Here is a 22,398-nt window from a genome sequence, read left to right on the forward strand (position 1 = left end):
CATCTCTTATTCCCCCCCTTTCTCTTTTCACATTCTCCAGACGCAGCAGAATGAGCAAGAGCATCCGTCCATGCTTTTAAAAGCTTTCCTGCATAAACCACTGCCACTGTGACTTATTCCAAATACAAGGTTAAATGAAGCCTTTACTTCCTCTATGAGCCAACCTAACTTAACACATTGCACACATAATTGAAAGAACCACCACCCTAGATTGGTTGAGATAATAAGAACAAATATTACGAAATTCGGTCTCGGCCTTCTCCGGCTCAATGACATGAGGTTCAGGAGCGATAAAGTCAGCTTTTTCAAGACGCTTTTTAAACAGGGTGTCTGGAAGCAAGACAGCAACAACCAGTCAGGTAACTAAAGACAGCAAACCTCCAGAAGTCTGTCATATTCATGCATCATGTACATGATTACACTGCAGATTACTGAGTTCTGCAGTTTTAAATGCTTCTTTAATTACAATCACAAACATTCAGAGGTCCATTTTATAATAGTTTTAAATTAAAGACACTCCAGTGAAGTTGTTCATTCTCAATGCATAACCTGCAACTTTATAAAGTGCAAACCTATCAAGACTTTTCTCAGAATGAGAGGAGTTAAGAGAGCCAAATAAAACATTTGGAGCTTTGAAAACAATCCCACCATATAGGTCAATGTTCCTCCTTTTCCTCCTCACCTGCTTCTTCGATGTTTGTGCACTTCTGATACATAGAAGTACGCAGCGTGGGCGTGCGCACGTTCAGCATGCGGATCTTATCCACGCGAGCGTCAAACACCCTCAGCGTGTGCTCCTTCTCCTCATCATCGTGACAGAGGATCTTACTGTCGATGAAGGACGCAAACATCTGCGTCTCCAAGAAACGTGACAGGAAGGGCAAGTAGGGTTCTGGTTGATCAGACAGGAAGGAGGCCTGCACACAGACACACAGGTACAAGATATAAAGATTACATATATATTATGCTAAATCCTTACTATGCTTTGCTTACAAAGCAGCTATTCCACTTTACCTTGTCAAAGTTCTGCATCTGGTCTCGATTGGTGAACCAGGACTCTTTGTCATGACTCGGCTGAATGACAAACACCTCATAGTCCGCAAACATCTGGGTGAACCGGTTAGCGAAGACCTCGCGCACCTGGATGTTGAGCTGGTGCATCTTCAGCTCTTCCTCGTCACACTGAACCCGCCCATCCTTGTTGCTGCTGGCATCCTCTCTGACCTCCAGCTGATGTGCATAAACATTAAGTAACATTGTTGTAAATGCTGGTTTTGACCGATAACAACACAAAAGAACACAAAATAAGAAGGGTCAAAAAAAAAAAAAAAAAAAGGAAAATGCTTATTCAATGAAGAAAAGAAGCAGAAGCACATCTATTTTTCACGTTACCTCGTGTGACTTTTATCACATATTTAGTGATGAAGAAGTAGGGTCATGGGAAAGATAGCCAAGGACATGAGTCTTGATTTATGACCTCATTTTAACTGAACATGTCAGCTGGACAGATGCCAGCGTGAGGCAGCTAAAATAACAGAGCAGGGCTGCCACTGTGCAGGAAAATATCCAATCCACTGACGTGACCCGGGACTCCATTTAATCAGGGCCTTGCTTCTTTAATAGGAATTCAGCCGTGCCTTTAGATAGGAATAATTATAAGTAAGGTCAGAGCTTGACGACGCGCAAATCCATTCAAGGAAAGCTAATGTTGCTCACAACAGCATAAGCTGCTTACGCTGTACAGAGGCTTTCTCGAAGCATCCGTCAATTTATCCGTCAGTCTTTAGACTGAGTACGTCTTATTCATGTACCGCGAAGCTGAAAAATAGTCACGCGACTCAGAAATGTTTGCTGTTTGATGTTGGTGTATTTAAAAGGAAGCGAAAATATTTTAAAAAGCAAACCACCTCCTTTTGTGTACTGACAAAACATGTGAGTTTGTGGTGTAAGAGGGCGCCCCCTTATGTTTGCTGTCCCTTATTGCAACGATGCTGCTAATAACTGATGGTTGTGGATGCACTTTGGCTCAGATTTCACTCATCGATATAAATTCTAAGAGTTAATTACCTACTTATAGAGATATATTAATTTCAGAAGAAAATGTATTTTTACTGCAATGATTTTTCTACCAAGAAGAGGACCATTAAATATTTTAATCAAGCTGAGCTCCTGTCCTAAAAATTAAAACTTTTCAAATGAATTTCCAGTTGTCCCTAAATTCATTAATATAAATATATTCGTAGACCTGGCGCCCAATATATAGCTCCTATTTTTACCTATTTAAATTATCAGTCTTGGTGATGTAACTAAGCCCAGTGAGTGACACGTGGTTATTTTTGCAGCCCGTTTTTAATTAACGACATTACATCATTTCTCACCTTGTCTAAGCTGACACCTGTCCGCTTGACCAGAGCCTGCAGTCTGGCAATTGTCTCATTCTCTCTCAGCAGGTAGGAGTTGAGGGGTGAGGCCAGATTGCCGTTACGCTTGTCAGAGACCATATCAGCCGCTCGGAAGCCCCGGTACTTGGCCTGGCTGTCGCTGGAGTAAATGTTTCCCTCTGGAGACACGCCGAAGGACATGAGCACCTCGGAGATCTCCTGAATGAACTCGAGTTTGTTGGGAAACTGTGGCAACTCCTCTGGCAGTTCAATGAAGTGATTATCAATGTCCACAAAACACAAGTTTGCCTGGAATAAGAGAAATAGCAGAGTAATGATTATATTAAATTTAGCAAAGCTTTACAGACAGTTATAGTATTGTAATATTATAGATCCTGTTTTTATAAATTTCATTCAGTTGGACAGTCCAGCCCCCTGAATTAAAAAGGTCACCGATGACTGAAAAATGAAGCTGACACAATCAAGAGAGCAATAACTGACTCTGAAATACTCTGCTATACTTAGTACACTGTGTAGGTTATACGAAGAAAAGGTCTAGTTCAATTCAGTTCATTTCCAATTCAGGGTTGCGGTGGGGGAGGAACCTATCCTAGCTGCCATACGGCATGAGCGGGTTAGACCCTGAACAAGTCGCCAGTCTCTCGCAAGGCCCTGACCCAGAATCTAGTTGTTTACAAGACATTTATCATCAGTGAAAGGGATGATCATCATTCAGCCATCCCGAACGGCTCTCCTTGACCTAGACCAACTGAAGACCCACATTGCTATGGGCATTAGTGTGTCTCTGCTTTGCGCCAAACACGTACACCAAATGTCTGAACTTTTATGTTTTCTCATACTGAGCAGCATTATTATTGCAACAACACGTCATCACACCAACAGAACATAAGGCTGAAAAAAAAATCAAATGAAATAAAAATATCAAGCAGCAAAGCACAAATCAAATCAGTGCAGAAGCTGCTACACAGTTTGTGAGATAAGAACAAATAAAACCATGAAATTAAAGATTTGGTTTCTGGAGTGGTAACACAGTCAAATATTAGACATGACGAAGGTTTACACTCAGTAACTCAGACACTGCTCTCTGAATGTACCTCCTGTGGCAGCTCTAGCTTGGTGCGGTCATCCTGCCCATTGGAGTGGAGGCCCATTAGATACGGCACAGGAGCATCGAGGAAATGGAGAAGGGAGGCGGGCAGGATGGGAACGTACACATGCTGCCACTGGAAGGGGAACATTAAGGCTGTGATGCTCTCTGCCACCGTCATCAGCCTCTGGTAATCTGTTACAGACAAAAGATAAAGATGCGTGTTTGCAGTCAATACAGCTGTGAATAAGGTTCATTGTCTGATCTGATAACCGATCAAATCTTTAAAATCTTGGTTGATCGTTGTCGTTTCCCCCATTATGAAATTTACCAAATGCTGATGCATTTACTAAACAAAACATATTGCACAACACTTTCCCCATATCTGAAACCTAAACAACACTCGAGCCAGTAAATAGCGTATGACAGAGGTTACGCAACATGACTGTCTGAATGTTATTTTAATAGGATTACATTGTTATTGCCTTAGCTCTTCTGTTTGCTCATAGAGTTTGAAATCCATCAGCTGCACCACATGACGTGACAGCTAATCCTGCTATGTTTGCAGTAGCAGTGTTATATATGACCTTTCATCTGCTTGATCACTTATTGGCTGGGGTCAAAAGGTAAAACTTGGCTGATGGTGGCAGTTTGAGGGCAGATTCAGTATCGACGGCACATGTGAGTGACCTAACTGGAATGCTTACACTTTGTTACAAAACTCTTTTGTTATTCTCTGTTCTGTACTTACAGGAATGAGCTGGATTGATTACCAACCTTAAAGGAATTAGCTGTTATGACACACCAGCTGTGTCCAAATTTAGAATGTGGATCCCGTCTACCTTTATGGAGCAAACTCGCTGTACCAGAATGACAGGGAATGACTTCTGAAGAGCACAGTTGATGTATCCTGAGCAGCCCTGGGTGCTTTATTATCAACTGATCACTTTAAGTATGGTATTTTCTTGTATTTTTTCTTGTTGCAATGTCACTCTAAATGACAGCCTATTACACACAGCATTTTTAAGGCACCAAACCAGAGATAAACTGGCATATTTCTCTTGCCTGATCACACCCTTAGTTTTGGTTCCTGTAAGGCCCCACCATTTCTTTTGCACACAAACTCCACTGGAGGGCCTTTTGTGGCGTCTTTTGGAGGATCCAGACTTAAGTGTGACACAGCTTGCCAGCTGGCACTCTGGCCAACATTAAATTCCTTTATCATGACTCCACACAGCAGCACTCCTCAGAGTTCAGGGTTTTGCACTTGAGCCAACTGGTATACATGTAAATATGTGTCCAGTCCTCCTCATCTGCATTCCTCTTCTATCCCGCTGACACCTACTGCAGATTCGGGAGCAGCTCTGCCTCCCCCGGTATGGTGCCAAAATAAATACCTTTCCTTCATTTGGTCATGTGCTGGTCCATGAGAAGAGACTCTCACCCCAGCCTGGGCCTCTCCCTCATCCCTCTTCTCAGCAGGCTTCCTCTCCCAGGATGGGGACATGAATACTAACATCACCCATCTCCTTCCTAAACTAGGCCACTGACAAGAAACCACTTGAACAAAGGGTCAAGCATTGTCACTTACACCCAAAGCTGCATGACCTCATCAGTTTAGAATTATCCACACTGAGCAGTGGTAGAAGCTGTGACGGAAGAGTTCGCCTAGTGAGGGTCAATTATGAAGTACAGCAGGTTTAAAATATACACGACATAGAAGTGAAACTCAGCACTGTTCTGATCGAACAACTTCCTGCAGCAGTCTCCGATTGTGTCACTAACAGAGGGCACTTGCTAGTTTTGAGCCATTACTATATTAGCAGTGATTAACAGTGAACAAACAAGATAAAACACTGTGCTTTCTCTGCAGATGTAGATTAGTTTAGAATAAGGAAGAACCTTTGTGACATTTTGGGCTGACACAGATCCTAAAGATATCATTTGCTGCCGATTTTATTTTGTTCTATGGAAACAAATTAAAATAAACTCTTTTGATGTCTTTTGGGTCTCCATACCATCTTTGAATATTTAGCTAATGTCACACAACAGATAACATTGGTCACTCATTTTGGTAAATGTCATTTTATTTGCCAGTAGGCACAGATCAGTCAGCAGTGATGATGTCAACCAGTTGATCTTCAAGTCTGACTACAGTTGTGGTCATGGGCACAAAATACCATGACATTCATGGGCACGAATGTCAAGGTATTTTAGACTTATGATTTCTTTTCCCAGGGTGGAGCGATTGTACAGCATACACATTTAACTACTTAATAAAAATGAACTGGGTGCACACGTTTGAATTTATTTTGATTATGTTTTTTTTTTTTTTTTTTATTCCCACAGGGTCAAACATACGTAATGTCAAATACAAACTGCACCTCAACCAGGCGCTCTTGGTAGCTATAAAGAAGAATACTGGGTGGATATTTAACCGGTCTTCTTGGCAGAATTGGTAGAGTTCCTGCCACAGAGTCAGTTTTTAAGACGAACTGACGATCACGGAATCTGCAGTTGTTTAGAAATGGCTCCAAGAGTGTGTAAAGCTACATTTCTCTTAGATCTTCACCAATTTCCTTGGACTTTCTCATTGTTCTGAGTATTCCTTAATCTGATGAGTTCTGTCAAACAATTTGGTTGCTGGCACAGAGAAACTATACCGTAGTTTACTGTTGTCAAACTTGACGACTAACAAGAAGTTAATAGACCTTGGTCTTGTCAAGTTTAAAAGCATTTTAGAACCTTGTGCACCATTTATTAAAAGATTAAGGTGAATGCAGGTATACCTTTGAACCTGTATTCATAATCTTGACCCTGTAGATTGTAGATTAGAGAAAATCCAAAATAAATTAAAACGATGTATACTGTACAATCATTCCACTCTAGAAAAAGAACAGTTCAAAGAAATCATTAAAAGCTCAAAGGTACCATGACATTCTTGCCCAAGTTTATGTAAACTTCTGACCACAACTGTATAAGAGAGAGATCCTAGATCAGATGCTCAGTTTTTACTACGAATGGCCTAGAACACTAAATATTTTAAGTATAGACCGATATAATTTTCTTGATTTAAGTGACTCGTTCCCCTCACAACAACAAAGACCACAAGATTTTTCATGGAAAAAACTATGATACACTGGAAAGCTGGCATTGTTTAATGATTATTCGTGTGTTGCTAAAAGCCCAGCGTGATTCTGTATAATAATGCGGCAGCCTTAAAACACAGAACGTGCAGACAGGGACACAGCGTGGTATTTGTTGTTTTTAAACTTGATTTGTTAAATAGTAAATGGACTGACACTTACATAGTGTTTTTCTACTCTCACTGAGCACTCAAAGCACTTTCTTATTGCAAGTCACATTCACACAAACATTCATGCAGTGCTTTACTCTATGCTTCAAGGACACTTCAACATAATGACTGGAGGAACTCTGAGATGGACTCTACAACCTTCATGATTTAATCTACCTCATATCTGTGCATTTGCACATATCCTTCACACCTTTTTGTCCCACCTGTCCTGTCACACTTCAATAACCTCTGTAGGTCAGAAAATGACCAAGAAATAAACATAAAAAGTGCTATCTTAATTGTAGTAACAACACACATAGTAGTGTTAGTATCTGAGAAGGACAGGAAGGAACAGATTGTATTTGAACATCTTGTCCTCTGCGGCTTTGTGGAAAAGATGCTATCTACGCTGTTTTTTTCCTTTAATCAGAATTTCAGTGTTATTTTTAGCACATGCCACACACTGTCGTCTCCTTATTTGCAGAGCATCCCCCGCCTCGGTGTGTGGTGTCCCTTCGTAAAAATCCCTCAGCTCTTCCTCAGTGGCAGATTGCCAAGGCTTAACTCTCCACAACACCCTTCACATGTTCTGCAGTGATGAGCCTTATGGGGGTGAAAAGAGGCATGATGTCACTTCCAACCAATAAAAATCATCCTGCATCACTTCTCTCCTCCCTGTCTCCGGGTTGCCTAGCAACACTACAGCTTTCCCCATTAAGAGCTTCTCCCTCCTGTGGGCCCTGCAGTTTTGTAAACCATTTGCTTTCGCTTGCAATTGTAATGAATCCCATCAGAACATCAGATCCATCCTTAAGGGATCGCCTAGTTTCTCTGTGCACACGCACACACTTTCTCTAAAAGGTGAACACTGAACAAAAACTACATCTACTTGGCAAAGGTTAATAAGAATGAGAAGTTACTCCTAAAAGGGTCGAGCACCCTATATATTCGGTCCACTAAAGGGTCTTTCTAGCTAACAGATCCTATAAAATTAGGTAATTAAATGTGAGATGATAATTGTGGACTCAAAACTGATTTGTATTACTACTGAACATTGCTGAAGTAGTTTTTTTTTTTTAAATTCCTCAGTTGAGCATTGTTTTTCTCGATTGAGCATTTTTCCCAAGGACACAGGATACATAAGACTAAGGAAGGTTCTCCTGCACGAGATGGTATAATATGCTTAAAACAATTGTTTCAAACACCAGATTCCTCTGAGCAAGGCTTCCAAAACCTTGGAAATTTCTCTCTCAAACAATCCCCTCTTCCCTTCATTTCTGACAACATTTCTTACACCTGTAATGTGAATAGCAAGGTACTACGCTGCCTACCAGGGAATTCAGAACATTTTTTTAACAACTTTATGTGTGGGAGCTAGCTGTTTATAGTAGAAACACATCTGATTTCTGATATGGACAATATGTTGTGCAAATGAGTTCTGACCAAGATTAACACAGGCCTTATTATTATTATTATTATTAGTAGTAGTAGTATTATCAGTATTATTATTATTAGACCATATAATGTTTTACATTTTCTTCCTGTAACTAATAATAACAACACGGTGAGACTAAATATGACTGAAAAGACTAGAATGAATTTACAGTGTAACAACATTTTTGTGTGATTAGCAATCTAAGTATTCTGTTTCCTTTGTTAGACATCCTTCAAGCTCCCCAGATAATACCTAGTCTCGTGGGATGACAGGGATATGTCCCCCAGCTCCAGAGAGCTCTCTTGAGACATGACTTTACTAACAGGATCACATGACCTCACCACCCGCAAAGAAGCAGATGTTTCATATCATTTACAATTAGTTTGTCCTTTCAGCCATTTAGAAAATATGTCCAATTTTAATGAACTGTACGAACTAATGTTAAATTCAAGCCTGACAACACCATATTTGCATATGTATTTGACACTTATGTACGTGGATGATGAACATGTGTTTAAACCAGCTACTTACGCTGTGAGTAGAGCAGTATCTGCATCTCTAGCAGGGCACACGTGAACAGCTGAAGAACGTTCTCCACCCCCAGCAGGTTAAACATTTCACTGATGGCAAAGTCAAAGAGAGGCAGCTCTGATGTGCTTGGCCTCTGGCACACCACAGGCCCGTAGACGCCTGAGAACTTGAGGGATCGCCCGGAAGGTGGCAAGGGAACCTCGTAGAGGATGTTGTAGATGTAGCTCTCTAGGGGAAGGGGTGGGGGTTGTGGGGAAGTGACAGCCTGATGAAGCTGCTGCAGCACTTTCCTGCAGGCCTGAGCGAAGGCCATGGGTGTTATCAGGCAGATGCACTTTGACACATATAGCGTGTCACGGCTTATGTCGTACGAGTTGAAACGCTGCAAACGAGAGATGGCGGGCGCGGCGTGGAGCATGGGACGAGAAGGGGTGTGTTGGTGTCTCTGGTCCTCGGGTCCTTGTGGGGTGGTGGGAGTGTGCAAGATATCATACTGCTCTGCGTTGTGCATGTGGTAAAGAGTCTGCATGGCACTGCAGATCTGCTTACTGGTCACCTCCTCGAAGAAGGTGAGGGCAAAGCCATAGGTCCGAGAGCCATCCTCTCTGGTGATGATAAAAGAGTGGAACTGAGGCTCCCGAGAGTCCATCTGCGTCCTGAACGACAGACCCTTTGGCATACACAGCTGCAAAAAGGATATACAGGAGAGGATTCAGAGAGCTGAGGAAAGACAAAGGGCTCATCATGGAGATGGAACTGTAGCTGGATAGATTCAAATTATTTCCTGCAGATCAAACAGGCATGATATAATGTTTTCATTTCCGAGCTTTAGAGACTGTGGTAGGATCGCTTTCCTCCTCCCGTTGCGTTTCTTTAATTCAAATTAATAATCTCCTGACTCACAGACACAACAGCAAAAATTATTTAAAGGTTAAAACAAAATTACTATACAATATCTTCATATCATTGAAACAGTTCACTGCATTCAAAAAATACTTATACATGCTATTTGCTCCTTAACACATCCATCTTATTCTTAAGGCCTATCAGGATTTTTCCAAGGTTGAAGCCATAGGGGTCCACACAGGAAGTGATTTGCTCATCACGTCAATTTTTCACTGACAGTTCATCACCAGCAGCTATTCCACGCTATGTTTACCTAAAACCTCAATGTATTTACCACTCTGTCATATGCCAATCAGCTACATCCTTTACTCCCATTAGAGGTCCCTTAAATCGATCAGCTTGAAGTTGAGAAAAAGTTTAACCTGTCTCCCACACTGCTGCTTGTCCCTTCCTGTGTGGATGCCCTATAAGAGTATGTGTTACCTAACAAACAAGAGAGAGATTTCTGTTATTTATGGCCATTTCTATTTTTTCAATATTATATACAAGTGAAATATTTTTATCGCAGGCCTGGTGATTTGCCTTTGGTAGAAAGCCCGAAAAATGTTTCAAATGTAGAATGTAAGGGTTCTTAAGTTGTATCAACATCATACCATACCATGCCCACTGCATCCTGGTCAAAAGGATTCCACTCGACATTGTCTGGATAATGTGCTAGGACTTTGGATTTAAAGGTTCTCCGCAGTGGACTCTGCTCAAAATTCTCACCTGAAAGTCAAACAAACAGAGAGAATGCAGAAAAAAAGAAAAAAAGAAAAAAAAGAAAACAGGAGACAAATAGTTAAGAAACCAGATTTCCAGATGCAGACACAAGAGCAGAACAGTCGGCTTAAAAATGTCAGCTGCAGCTCCACAGGAAAGAGCACATTAGCATATTTGTCTTGAGAGGAAAATTGTATTGCATCAAATAAAGCTGCCAGCCTCCTGCTGTAGAAAGTAAACAAAAAAATACACTCAAACAGCAGCATTCGATAATTCAAATTAGATCGTTAAAATAATGAAATATGGCCAACTTTAACATATCTCGATGCTTCCTGACAGCTTTATTGGCAATACAGAGGGACACGGAAAATAATCAGTCATAGAAGCGCAAATTGAGTTGATTCAAACCCAGAGCTAAGCAGAAGTGATGCACATACCAAGGCAGTACTGAAAAGTCATTCAGAGCGTAGGGGGAGAGTAAACATTGACCAAGCAATGGCAGTGCAGGCAGCACTGAATTTGTGTGTGTGTGAGAAACAGAAGCGGTGATTGTCAAACATCAGCTCGTTGTTCAGCTGCTGCTGAAGGAGGTGAGGGAGACGGAGGAGGGGGGAGAGAAATCAAGAGTGTGCAAAACAGAAAAGACGTGCCCCCACACCTGTACAGAAAACAACTGAAAACACAGCTGTGCAGCAACAAAAGAGGGCTGCCGAGAAAATAAAGTGTGCCGGGTTTAAAGGGTTGAAGGGTTAAAGCTGAACTTAAGTTAGCAGGAAGAGAAGTGTGTGTGGTGGGAAGGTTACCTTCATTTCCCCTTGCCAGTTTTCCTCTGGCCCCATCTCTGAATTTAGTAGCTTCTATATACTGGCATAAAGCTACACAACAAATAAAAAAAATAGAATTAAAGGCCTGCTTCTTAATGGGTAGCGCATCACTTCTTATGTTGTGTTAACAGATCACGCAGCTGAGAACAAGCTGCACACTCCGAGGACATTATCGCGTCTGGGGACAGGTGGGTATGTTAATTCAAGCCAGCTGGTGGGGATATGACACTAGGATGCTGTGTTTCGCTGTGTCACAGTTTCCTCTTCTTTACTGGATCATGCAAATCCATACTGCTGCAACGACAGGGACTATATCCACAACACAACCAAGTTAGCAGCAGCACTCTCAGCCAAACGCAACCCTTTACTAACATGCACACACTGACAAAGCTAGTCTACTACTGTCTAACTGTTGAAATCTTTACCAAGTACATCCATGTCTGGTTTCCCAGACATGGATTAATAGAGGCCTCCACTAAAAAAAAAATATAGTGGGCTAGGGTTAATCCATGTCTGGGAAACTGAGCCATAGAGTATTAAACTTTTATTCATGAGTACTCCAAGCAGAAATGTGTAGTATTTTTCTTTCTTTTTTTTTTCACGATTTTAGGAATAAGGCTGTCAATTACTAACAATTAAATAATGTAGAAAGTGTCATCTCTGTGGCCAGATACAAAGAATAAATAACCAATATTGAGTCACAGCTTTGAAGTGGGTGACACATTCATCATTAGCATTACAGAGTCCACATACATCGCACTCAGAACTCACTGAGCACAGTGAATGTGGATTAATACAAACCTGCAAATACTTCCTAACAAGTACCCTTTCTGAAGTCCTTTTGGGAAACATTTCCATATGTGCGATCCGCTCTAAAACATTTTCAATTTCATGCTGGAAAACATGTCATGGTTTGGCAAAATGCGCCGATGTTTAGATGCTATCAGCAAAGAGTGATGGGTTAGATTACAATGAATGAGCGCCCTTGTTTTGCAGCTCTGCAGCTCAGTTTCGATTTTTATATTTTACACACACACAAAAAAAAAGACCCTCTGCAGTCTTTAGAGCCAGTTATATTTTCTGTCTTTCTTTGAACAAGCATCAATGAGAGCACATCACAGCAGCATGTCAAACCCAAAACATGCCACTGACTGTTTTCTAGCGACATCACCTTCAAAATAAAGCTTTTATCAGGCTACTGTGACCTGTGAGATCCATGAAAATCAGTTTACACTGCTTTTATAATATGACTCAGTAATGACACATGCACACAGACAAGAAACGATCGCTTTCTCAAGTCTGGGGGATTGCATTAATTCGCTCTGCTGCACATTAGCATTTTACCAAGAACCCTAGCTAAACTTTTTGAAAATGATGGATTAAAGTTATATCAATAGGAAACGTCAGATGGCAAAAGTATCCGCTGAATTCAAAGGTCTTATCCTTTTTAAATCGGACATTAATAAAAGTGTTGACTGACGCGACAAACAGGTTCACATTAGAGTCCTCAGTACAGACACACAGATCCTGGCAAGGGAATAAAAGTCTTACGGATTAAGTGCTTTAATCTCTTGGTTACTTTCATATCCAAACAGCCCACGGGGAAGAAACTAGGCCAGGAACACATCTCAGACTACAAAAACCCCAGCAGCTGAAGGCAGTAAGATTATTAATTAAAAATAATTACATATGGTGATAATTCATAATAACCTTATATAAAGCACTTAGGTGTCATTTGATTTTCCTTAAGCGAACTTAAAATACAGCACAACTGAAGCAAATGGCATCTGCTACTCATGAGGATGTAATGTAGGTCAAACTCAACGACAGAGCGCAGACACAGACATGGAGTATGATGGATTCAAGCTGATTGTTAACCCTTTCAGTAGTACAACAAACATCTGGAAGCATCTGGCTGTGCAGCAAATAAGAGATGTCATGCTCTTTTAATTTAAATAACAAAATCAACTTAAAAACAAACACCTGGCTCTTAAGCTACTACAGAAAAGTTTGTTGACTGTGAAACTCATGAGCACAGAAGAGCAACGCCTTATAGGAAGCCACAACAAAACACTGCAGAGGTGCGTAAAATAAAGCAGGCATAACAGCGCTTCCCAAAGAAAACACATATGAGAGTCCAACGTTTCACTTGCAAAAACATGCAGAGCTTTTACTAAATAAAGGCGGCTTTGAATGGAGAGTAATGTTACTCAGATTAAATTCCAAGAAGTAAAAGTTAACCCTGTGAGTTCTAAGTGATCCCTACTTTCGACTCTAAAAGGGGCGTCCACACAGCACACTCATCGCTCAACGCTTTGTCGTTGATGATCAGTCGTTAGTGGACATTCTAGGCTCCAGTTGCCTAGGTAACCCTCAAATGTAATTACCACCCTGTCGTAAGTCAATATGCAGTATCCTGCACTTTCACGGGAAGAACTTGAACTTCTCACATCAAATTTGATTAAACTTTAGTTCAGGTCCCGCCCATTTCCCTTCACTTTCACTTGAAGTTGTATGTCACTGACTTCCTGTTGTCTTTTGTTGGCACATCACTGCTAGTCGTTTCCTGTGTGGATGCCCCTTGACTATATGCTCTCAGAACATGTACATTTTTAATTGTTTTCCCAAATTCAAGTCAAGTTTGTTGCTTTTCTCCAAAACTCATCACTTGTCATGACCTAGATGTCACAGTGCTAACAATAAGTCGATGGCAAATTTACAAAGCTTACAATTCTAGAAAAATCTCCATTTATGTAAATGCAACGGCCATAATTAAATGCTATTTTTAACATGTGACTGGAAACAGCCACAGTATTACAATATTAAATTTGAGCTTTATCAAAAACTAAAAATATCATTCCCAGATTTGCATTTTCCACGGCTGTCCACATAGGACGATGAGGCTGCTGTGTTACATCATCAGGCTTAGGTGAAGCTGTCTGAGACAGGTGTGCACTTCAGCTTCATCTTTATAATTAAAACTAATTACAAGCCAACTGTCTCACCTGGAGAAGCCATTTGTTAACATAAACACCAACAGACGCTACAGCGTAAACATCATCTTCCTTTGTCATGTTCTCCAGCTAATGGACTGTGATGTAATAGAGAGTGGACCGGTAGCAGTGGGAGTAGAGCGTCACTGAGCTCCTCATCCTGCGAGCCAGGGACCACCCACAGCTCTCCATCCCTCCTGTTCTCACGAACACACACACACACACACACACACACACACACACACACACACACACACACACACACACACACACACACACACACACACACACACACACACACACACACACACACACACACACACACACACACACACACATACCTGTTTTTCCTACATCGTGGGGACCACTGAGTGACAGGTGCCTGATGGGATCCACCCTTTCCAAAGGGTGTAAAGACATGATTTTCACTCCTAAATTCATAATAAATTCATCTAGAGAGTGTTGAGACTTGAAAAGTCAAACACTCTCAAATAATTTACAACCTGAATTTTTGTTTTAATGGGGACCAGACATAACCTATCTACTGATACTGGGGACCAGTCATGTGTCTATGAGATTACAGTTAATAATACTGATCCATGAAACCTTACTATCATATAACATAATGACTGACACCCTGAATTGGGTAAATGGAAGAAAATGGATGGATTGCTTTATTAATCTCATCCTGACTGCCAGATACTCATTTCATTAATTTATTTTTTAATCTGATTCTAAAATATTAGTTAGGAAGTTATGAAATTACACAAACACTATTTATGAAATTAAGGAATGTTGTAAAAGTTGAGCAAAAGGTAACATTTTGTATAGTGTTTTACTTGGTATGACTGAACATATGCTAATAAAATAATTTTAAATCAATTCTGTTTGTCAGTTGATTTTCATCAGATATGAAGCATCAGATCTGCTTTAACAGAAAACAAAACAATATTTTACCGAAACCACCACATGCAATGTTTTCTTCCAAACCACATTTGACGGTTAAAAGAAGTCACCTACTGTACGAAATGGGCAGACAAACTGAGCTTATGCCTTCACATAACATTTATTTCAGCCTTTTAAAGTTAAACATTCAGTCCCCTTACATCCAACAAACAGTGTATGTGTATATCTATTTTTCTATATCTCTATATACCCACACATACATATATTTATATCCCCTCTCTATATATCTCTCTCTATATCTCTCTCTCTCTCTCTCTCTATATATATCTCTATCTATATATATCATATTATATACAAGTATAAATATAAGTATATATAAGACCGTACTCCCTGATAAGCAAGGTGGCATTTTTAGATATGTCAGAACGGGAATGTCTTTTCAAAACATAATTAAAACTAATTAAAATGGATGAGTTCCATTCTTTTCCAAAGTTTTTTTTTTGACGTCCAAAACATTGGTCTAGCACAGAACGTAAAAAACATTGCAAAGGGGCAAACAAGGCACAAATGAACAATTAATAACAGGCTGATTAGGCTGTTAAACTCTTTTGCAGCTTTACGCTGCATTGCAGTGATTCGATTTTTCACATAGAACTTTACCGCTGTCCAGGTTCTGTTTTTAAGTGCTTTCGGTGAAGCCTCAATACAGGCAACGCAGTCTGACTTTCCTGGTACTTTACCAGACTCAATGAAGGACATTAGTGTCTTTTTCCACAGCTTGGACCTCAGCTGATGTCCAAGTCCTCTTCTTTGATGTTCCTAAAATAGAAATGAAAGTGACTTAATACAGTTGTAATAATTAATTTAAGATAAATTAAGACAAAACTAAAAGGGTAGAAGCTTCAGTTTTAGAGTAATCACTTTCAAATTTTGCACTGTTTCCTCTTAGCTGTTGAGGGTCCAGTTAAATCATGAATTTTCAGAATATTAATAAAAGAAATCTCTCAGTGAACTGGCAAATTACACATTAGGTTCTTTATCACAGTTATATGTGGATACATTCTAGGTCCCTGAAGCTGCCTACATTTTTCTATCATTTGCATTTTTCCTTGCTTCTGAGTACCTCCCAAGAAGGATGGAGGATAGATGCAAGAAAATGTAAGGAAACATCCATTTCTAACAAGTGAGGTAGCTAATCACAGTTCAGTTGTCAGTCAGCTTTAACAGTTGAGACTAACAATAATAGAGACACTTGAAAGCAGCATTGTTTTCTCCCTGTATCCTGCTATCACTTTAGCACCTGTAGATAAGTAACAAGCTGCCATCTGGATTCATACTGCATCCTGCTCAGAGACACAGAATCCACTTACAGAATGAGTGTCAGTATGTACTCAAGTTCTAATTGTGAACTTATTTTTTTTTTAATAATACAAAATATTCTAGCATATTCATAATACTAGAAACCATTTAGTTTAAATGTTTGACAAAATGAAATTTCAAAGATCAAATCAGATGCTTAGAAACAATCTCCTGTGAGTAGAAATAACTTAGTTATCAGTGTTTCTTGCTGACAGACCGACTTTATCCAACACACCATCATTGGTATGAAATTCAGTGATTATGTGATGGATTAGACCGAGGGTGGGCAATCTCAGTCCACGAGGGCGGTGTCCCTGCAGGTTTTAGATGTGTCCTCGAACCAACACAGCTGATTTAAATGGCTTAATTAGTTCCTCAACATGTCCTGAAGTTCTCCAGAGGCCTGGTAACGAACTAATCATGTGATTCAGGTGTGTTGACCCAAGGTGAGATCCAAAACCTGCAGGGACACCGCCCTCGTGGACTGAGATTGCCCACCCTTGGATTAGACCAGTTTGCTCAGCCACTTCAAAAAAAAAAAAAAAAAAAAAAAAAAAAATATCAATAATATCAATAATAGGGTAGGGTGGCTTGTCAGTTGGAAAACTACTTTTGTGAAGCCTGCTTCTGTGAATGTTGCCTCACTCATCAAACAGAAATAAGAGCTTTGAGATGGCCTGCAAGAGTTAGAATCAAACCAACTTTCAATTTTAAAAAAAGAACAAGAAAATTAGTGAATTAGGATGTACCCAGTGTATTTATTTGCATCAGTATGACATCTTTGTCATCAAAAATGACATATTGTGGCATGTCATATCTGATGACACTCACTACATGCTATTAAAAGGATTTTTTAAACAGTAACGCACAGGAAATGTTTGAATACATTGGAACTACCAGCCTAACAGCTGTACTGCCATCCAGAGTTGGTAAATGGGCTATAAATTTCATCTTTAACTGATAGTAAATCTGATGTCATTTCTGTTTCCATTCTTACGTTGGTAAATCATTATAAAATGCGGTCTTGTTAAGTACAGACTATTATCTCACAATGTCTGTAAAATGTAAATTTCTGCAAACTAAACCACTCAACTATGACCTTTGATGGCAACTTTATGGATGAGAAAAAGATTAAAAATGCAAGTCAGCCATTTCAGATAAACCAGGAGAAGGAGAGAGTCAAAGAAAAGGTTAGGTTTACAGGGTCTGACTCAGCATCCACCCTCACTCTGAAATGGAAAACCTGGATTACCTAGTTTTAGCCAAACATGTTTTCTGACACAGAGCCCTGATTCCTGGAATGATCTTGTCCAGAATTAACATGACATAAAGACTTTTGTATGACTTTGGTTGCTTCAGGTAAAAGTATTCACCTACTGGAGCTCTCAAAAAAGAGCTGACAGAGGAAGAAGTGTTTTTCTGTTAAGTAACAACAGTAAATTCTTTGACCAGTAACAGTCTTTTTGGACAAGAGTCTAATAACCAGCTAATCAACCAGAAGTAGTCAGCCTTAATAAATTTGGCACACATTTTGTCTACTGTAACGCTGACGAAAGCCTTGTACTGAAAGACCTCGTTTTTCTTACTGCCTTGTTACATTAATCATTATTAATTCATCATCATGTCATCATCAAGTCTAGATAGGTTGTACTAAGAACATTTGTACAACTTTGAAATAAAAGCATTATTAGGGTAAGAAAGCAAATCTGTGCTTATTTTAGTATAGCCTTTTTAGCTGTTGTGTGGAAAAGGGAATGGGTAAAGAAGAAATGTGGGCAAATGCCAAGCCTCAAGTCTGTGGGATACCTGCATGGTGTGTGGTCACCATCAGGCTCATCTGTGGTCCACTGTCCTTGCTTGAATCTTGGTGGTCCTATGGGAAGAAGAGTAAACTGTGTAAGTAGAAAAATATGTACCTTGTGACCCTGGAACAGAGAAGACAAATACTGAAAAACATGCAAAATTGTGACTGCAATGCAGTACAGTCTTATCACCCTGCTACTTAACTCATCTACTGTGCTAAAATTTAAAATATTTAAAAAGTTTCAATATTACACTGTCAGTCAAATACCTAGTCCAGTTCTCCTTCAGTTAAAGAATGTGTGATTTTTTTTTTGGCAGAGCTCTTGAAGGAAAAGAATGACAAAGGTTGAAGCAAATGATTTTACCCATTCATGGTTCTCTATATGCAGAGAATTAATGCCAACTGAACTGACGTGGCTTGAAAATAAAATGGTGGGAAAGCAGCTAGCAGCAATAGAAAAAGCTAACAGTAATAAGCATGCAAGGGTACAAAGAAGGTTACACAATACAGGCAACAATAGTGCTATCAGGCTCTTTAGAAAGTAGGTTAGAAGTTTTTTTTAGACTGATCGTTTTGAGTATCCCCTACCAAAGTACATTCAGTACATCCAGTTACAATTACAGAAATTGTGGTTTTCTTGTGGATTATTGGAAATCTGCTCTAGACAGGCAATAGGGACATGGAATGTCACCTCTCTGGTGGGGAAGGAGCCTGAGTTAGTGCGTGAGGTTGAGAGGTACCGGCTAGATATAGTCGGGCTCACCTCACGCATGGCTTGGGCTCTGGAACCAGTCTCCTAGAGAGGGCTGGACTCTGTCTCAGTCTGGAGTTGCCCCTAGTGAGAGGCGGCGGGCTGGGGTGGGTATTCTAATATCCCTCGGCTTGCTGCCGGCACGTTGGGTTTTTTCGGTGGATGAGAGGGTTTGTTCCCTGCGCCTTAGGGTCGGGGAAAGGGTCCTGACTGTCATCTGCGCTTATGCGCCGAGTGGCAGTTCAGAGTACCCAGCCTTCTTAGGCTACGTTCACACTGCAGGTCTTAATGCTCAATTCGATTTTTTGATCAAATCCGATTTTTTGTCTGCCTGTTCACACTACACATAAAATGCGACATCAGACGCTCTCCAGTGTGAACGCTCAAAGCGGCCCGCATGCGCAAAAGAAGATGTCACACAGAACTCGCTCTGTTTAGACCCAGAGCAAACAATATTGTTTGACTGATTGCCCTTAATATAAAGACTTCGGACTTTATGTTTCCAGATTTTGCTTTAAGTTATTTTGTTATTTACATAATAATGTAGATGACCTAATAATGATCGTTTTTGCTGTTTTAGAGGAGCGGTGCTTCAAAGGATAGTTGCAGATTTCTGTCAGAATCTGCAGAAAATACAGTAAAATAAAATGTTCACATTTCTCCAACATTGTCTTCCCAACAGTTTCACGGATGGTAGGAAATCGTTCGCGATGTCTTCTCCGGCGCTGATAATTGGCGTCTGTCTTGTGTCAGTGACGTAAAAAGCGGATTTAATGCGACTTGACCGTTCACACAGCAGTCGCTTTCTAAAACATCGGATACATATCGGATTCAGTACCACATACGAAAGTGACCCAGATCGGTTGAAAATATCGGATTTGTGCCGTTCACACTGTCATACCATGATCGGATACGGGTCGCATAGGGGCGAAAAAATCGGATTTGATGCGCCGCCTGCAGTGTGAACGTAGCCTTAGAGTCCCTCGGGGGGGTGCTGGAAGGTGCCCCACCGGGAGACTCTGTTGTCCTGCTGGGAGACTTCAATGCTCACGTGGGTAACAACAGCGAAACCTGGAGGGGCGTGATTGGGAGGAACGGCCTCCCTGATCTGAATCCGAGCGGTGTTTTGTTATTGGACTTCTGTGCAAATCACAGTTTGGCCATAACGAACACCTTGTTCGAACATAAGAGTGTCCATAAGTGCACGTGGCACCAGGACGCTCTAGGCCGCAGGTCGATGATTGATTTTGTAATCGTATCACCAGACCTGCGACCATATGTTCTGGACACTCGGGTAAAGAGAGGGGCTGAGCTGTCAACTGATCACCACCTGGTGGTGAGTTGGATCAGGTGGCGGGGAGGACGCTGGACAGACCCGGTGCACCTAAACGCGTGAGTGAGGGTGTGCTGGGAGCGTCTAGCAGAGGCCCCAGTCCGCGAGATCTTCAACGCACACCTCCGGCAGAGCTTCAACAGCATTCCGAGGGAGACTGGGGACATTGAGTCCGAATGGACCATGTTCAGCGTCTCCATCGCTGAAGCTGCTGCATTGAGCTGCTGCCGCAAGGTGGTTGGTGCCTGCCGTGGTGGTAATCCCGAACCAAATGGTGGACACCAGAGGTGAAGGGAGCCACCAAGCTGAAGAAGGAGTCTATCGGGCTTGGTTAGCCTGTGGGACTCCGGAGGCAGCCGACAGGTAACGACAGGCCAAGCGGAATGCGGCTCGGGCAGTGGCTGAAGCAAAAACTCGGGTGTGGGAGGAGTTCGGAGAGGCCATGGAAAAAGACTTTCGGACTGCCTCGAAGAGATTCTGGCAAACCGTCAGGCGTCTCAGGAGGGGAAAGCGGTGCTCTACCTGCACTGTGTATAGTGCTGGCGGGCGCTGCTGACGTCGACTGAGAAAATTGTCAGGTGGTGGAAGGAATACTTGAGGACCTCCTTAATCCCACTGACACGTCTTCCGAGGAGGAAGCAGAGTCTGGGGATGAGGGAGTGACCCGCCAATTTCGGGGCGAGGTCACTGAGGCAGTTAAACAACTCCTTGGTGGCAGAGCCCTGGTGTTGATGAGGTCCGCCCGAGTTCCTGAAGGCTCTGGATGTTGTAGGGCTGTCCTGGTTGACACGCCTCTACAATGTTGCGTGGAGATCAGGGGCAGTACCCTGGACTGGCAGACCGGGTGGTGGTCCCCATCTTTAAGAGGGGAGACCGGAGGGTGTGTTCCAACTACAGGGGATCACACTCCTCAGCCTCCCTGGGAAAGTCTATGCCAGGGTGCTGGAAAGGAGAGTTCGTCCGCTAGTCGAACCTCGGATACAGGAGGAACAATGCGGTTTTCGTCCTGGTCGCGGAACACTGGACCAGCTCTTTATCCTCTCAAGGATACTTGAGGGTGCATGGGAGTTTGCCCAACCAGTCTACATGTGTTTTGTGGACTTGGAGAAGGCATTCGACCGTGTCCTCGGGGTGTCCTGTGGGAGGTGTTGCGGGGAGTATGGGGTGTCTGGCCCATTGCTACGGGCCATTCGATCCCTGTACAACCGTTGCAAGAGTTTGGTTCGCATTGCCGGCAATAAGTCGGACTTGTTCCCGGTGGGTGATGGGCTCCGCCAGGGCTGCCCTTTGTCACCGGTTCTGTTCATAATTTTATGGACAGGATTTCTAGGCGCAGCCAAGTGGCGGAGGGCTTTCACCGGTGGCCTCAGAATCTCATCTCTGCTTTTTGCGGATGATGTGGTTCTGTTGGCTTCATCAGGTGAAGGCCTCCAGCTCGCACTGGAGCGGTTCGCAACCGAGTGTGAAGCAGCGGGAATGAGGATCAGCACCTCCAAATCTGAGGCCATGGTTCTCAGCCGGAAAAGGGTGGAGTGCCCACTCCGGGTCGGGATGAGTTCCTGCCCCAAGTGGAGGAGTTCAAGTATCTCGGGGTCTTGTTCGCGAGTGATGGGAGAAGGGAGCCGGAGATCGACAGGTCGTGGTGAAGAGGGAGCTGAGTGTAAAAGCGAAGCTCTCAATTTATCGAGTCGATCTCGTCCCTACCCTCACCTATGGCCACGAGCTGTGGGTAGTGACCGAAAAAGAACGAGATCGCGGATACAAGCGGCAGAAATGAGCTTCCTCCGAAGGGTGGCTGGCCTCTCCCTTAGAGATAGGGTGAGAAGTTCGGCCATCCGGGAGGGGCTCAGAGTAGAGCCGCTGCTCCTCCGCATCGAAAGGAGCCAGTTGAGGTGGTTCGGGCATCTGACAAGGATGCCTCCTGGGCGCCTCCTGGGTGAGGTGTTCGGGCATGTCCCACCGGGAGGAGCCCAGGGCAGACCCAGGACACGCTGGAGAGATTATATCTCTCGGCTGGCCTGGGAACGCCTTTGGTATTCCCCGGATAAGCTGGAGGAGGTGGCTGGGAGA

At 42.1% G+C, this 22,398-nt stretch overlaps 1 protein-coding gene across 4 annotated transcripts in view; it reads right to left on the reverse strand.

The window, feature by feature from the left end:
• Nucleotides 1-22,398, reverse strand: part of dennd5a (DENN/MADD domain containing 5A) — a 58,261-nt gene that overhangs the window by 14,644 nt on the left and 21,219 nt on the right. The window contains exons 2-9 of one of the 4 annotated variants that reach the window (XM_039610471.1): nucleotides 11,162-11,233; nucleotides 10,255-10,364; nucleotides 8,751-9,435; nucleotides 3,497-3,684; nucleotides 2,379-2,690; nucleotides 1,015-1,230; nucleotides 683-917; nucleotides 241-330 (exon numbers count right to left, since the gene is read on the reverse strand). In XM_039610471.1, the coding sequence (XP_039466405.1) occupies nucleotides 241-330; nucleotides 683-917; nucleotides 1,015-1,230; nucleotides 2,379-2,690; nucleotides 3,497-3,684; nucleotides 8,751-9,435; nucleotides 10,255-10,364; nucleotides 11,162-11,233 (1,908 nt within the window). The remainder of the gene's footprint in view (nucleotides 1-240; nucleotides 331-682; nucleotides 918-1,014; nucleotides 1,231-2,378; nucleotides 2,691-3,496; nucleotides 3,685-8,750; nucleotides 9,436-10,254; nucleotides 10,365-11,161; nucleotides 11,234-22,398) is intronic. The other 3 variants (XM_039610475.1, XM_039610480.1, XM_039610487.1) reach the window with 3 other exon arrangements.

This window comes from Oreochromis aureus, linkage group 1 (assembly GCF_013358895.1).
Source record: "Oreochromis aureus strain Israel breed Guangdong linkage group 1, ZZ_aureus, whole genome shotgun sequence".
NCBI lineage: Eukaryota > Metazoa > Chordata > Actinopteri > Cichliformes > Cichlidae > Oreochromis > Oreochromis aureus.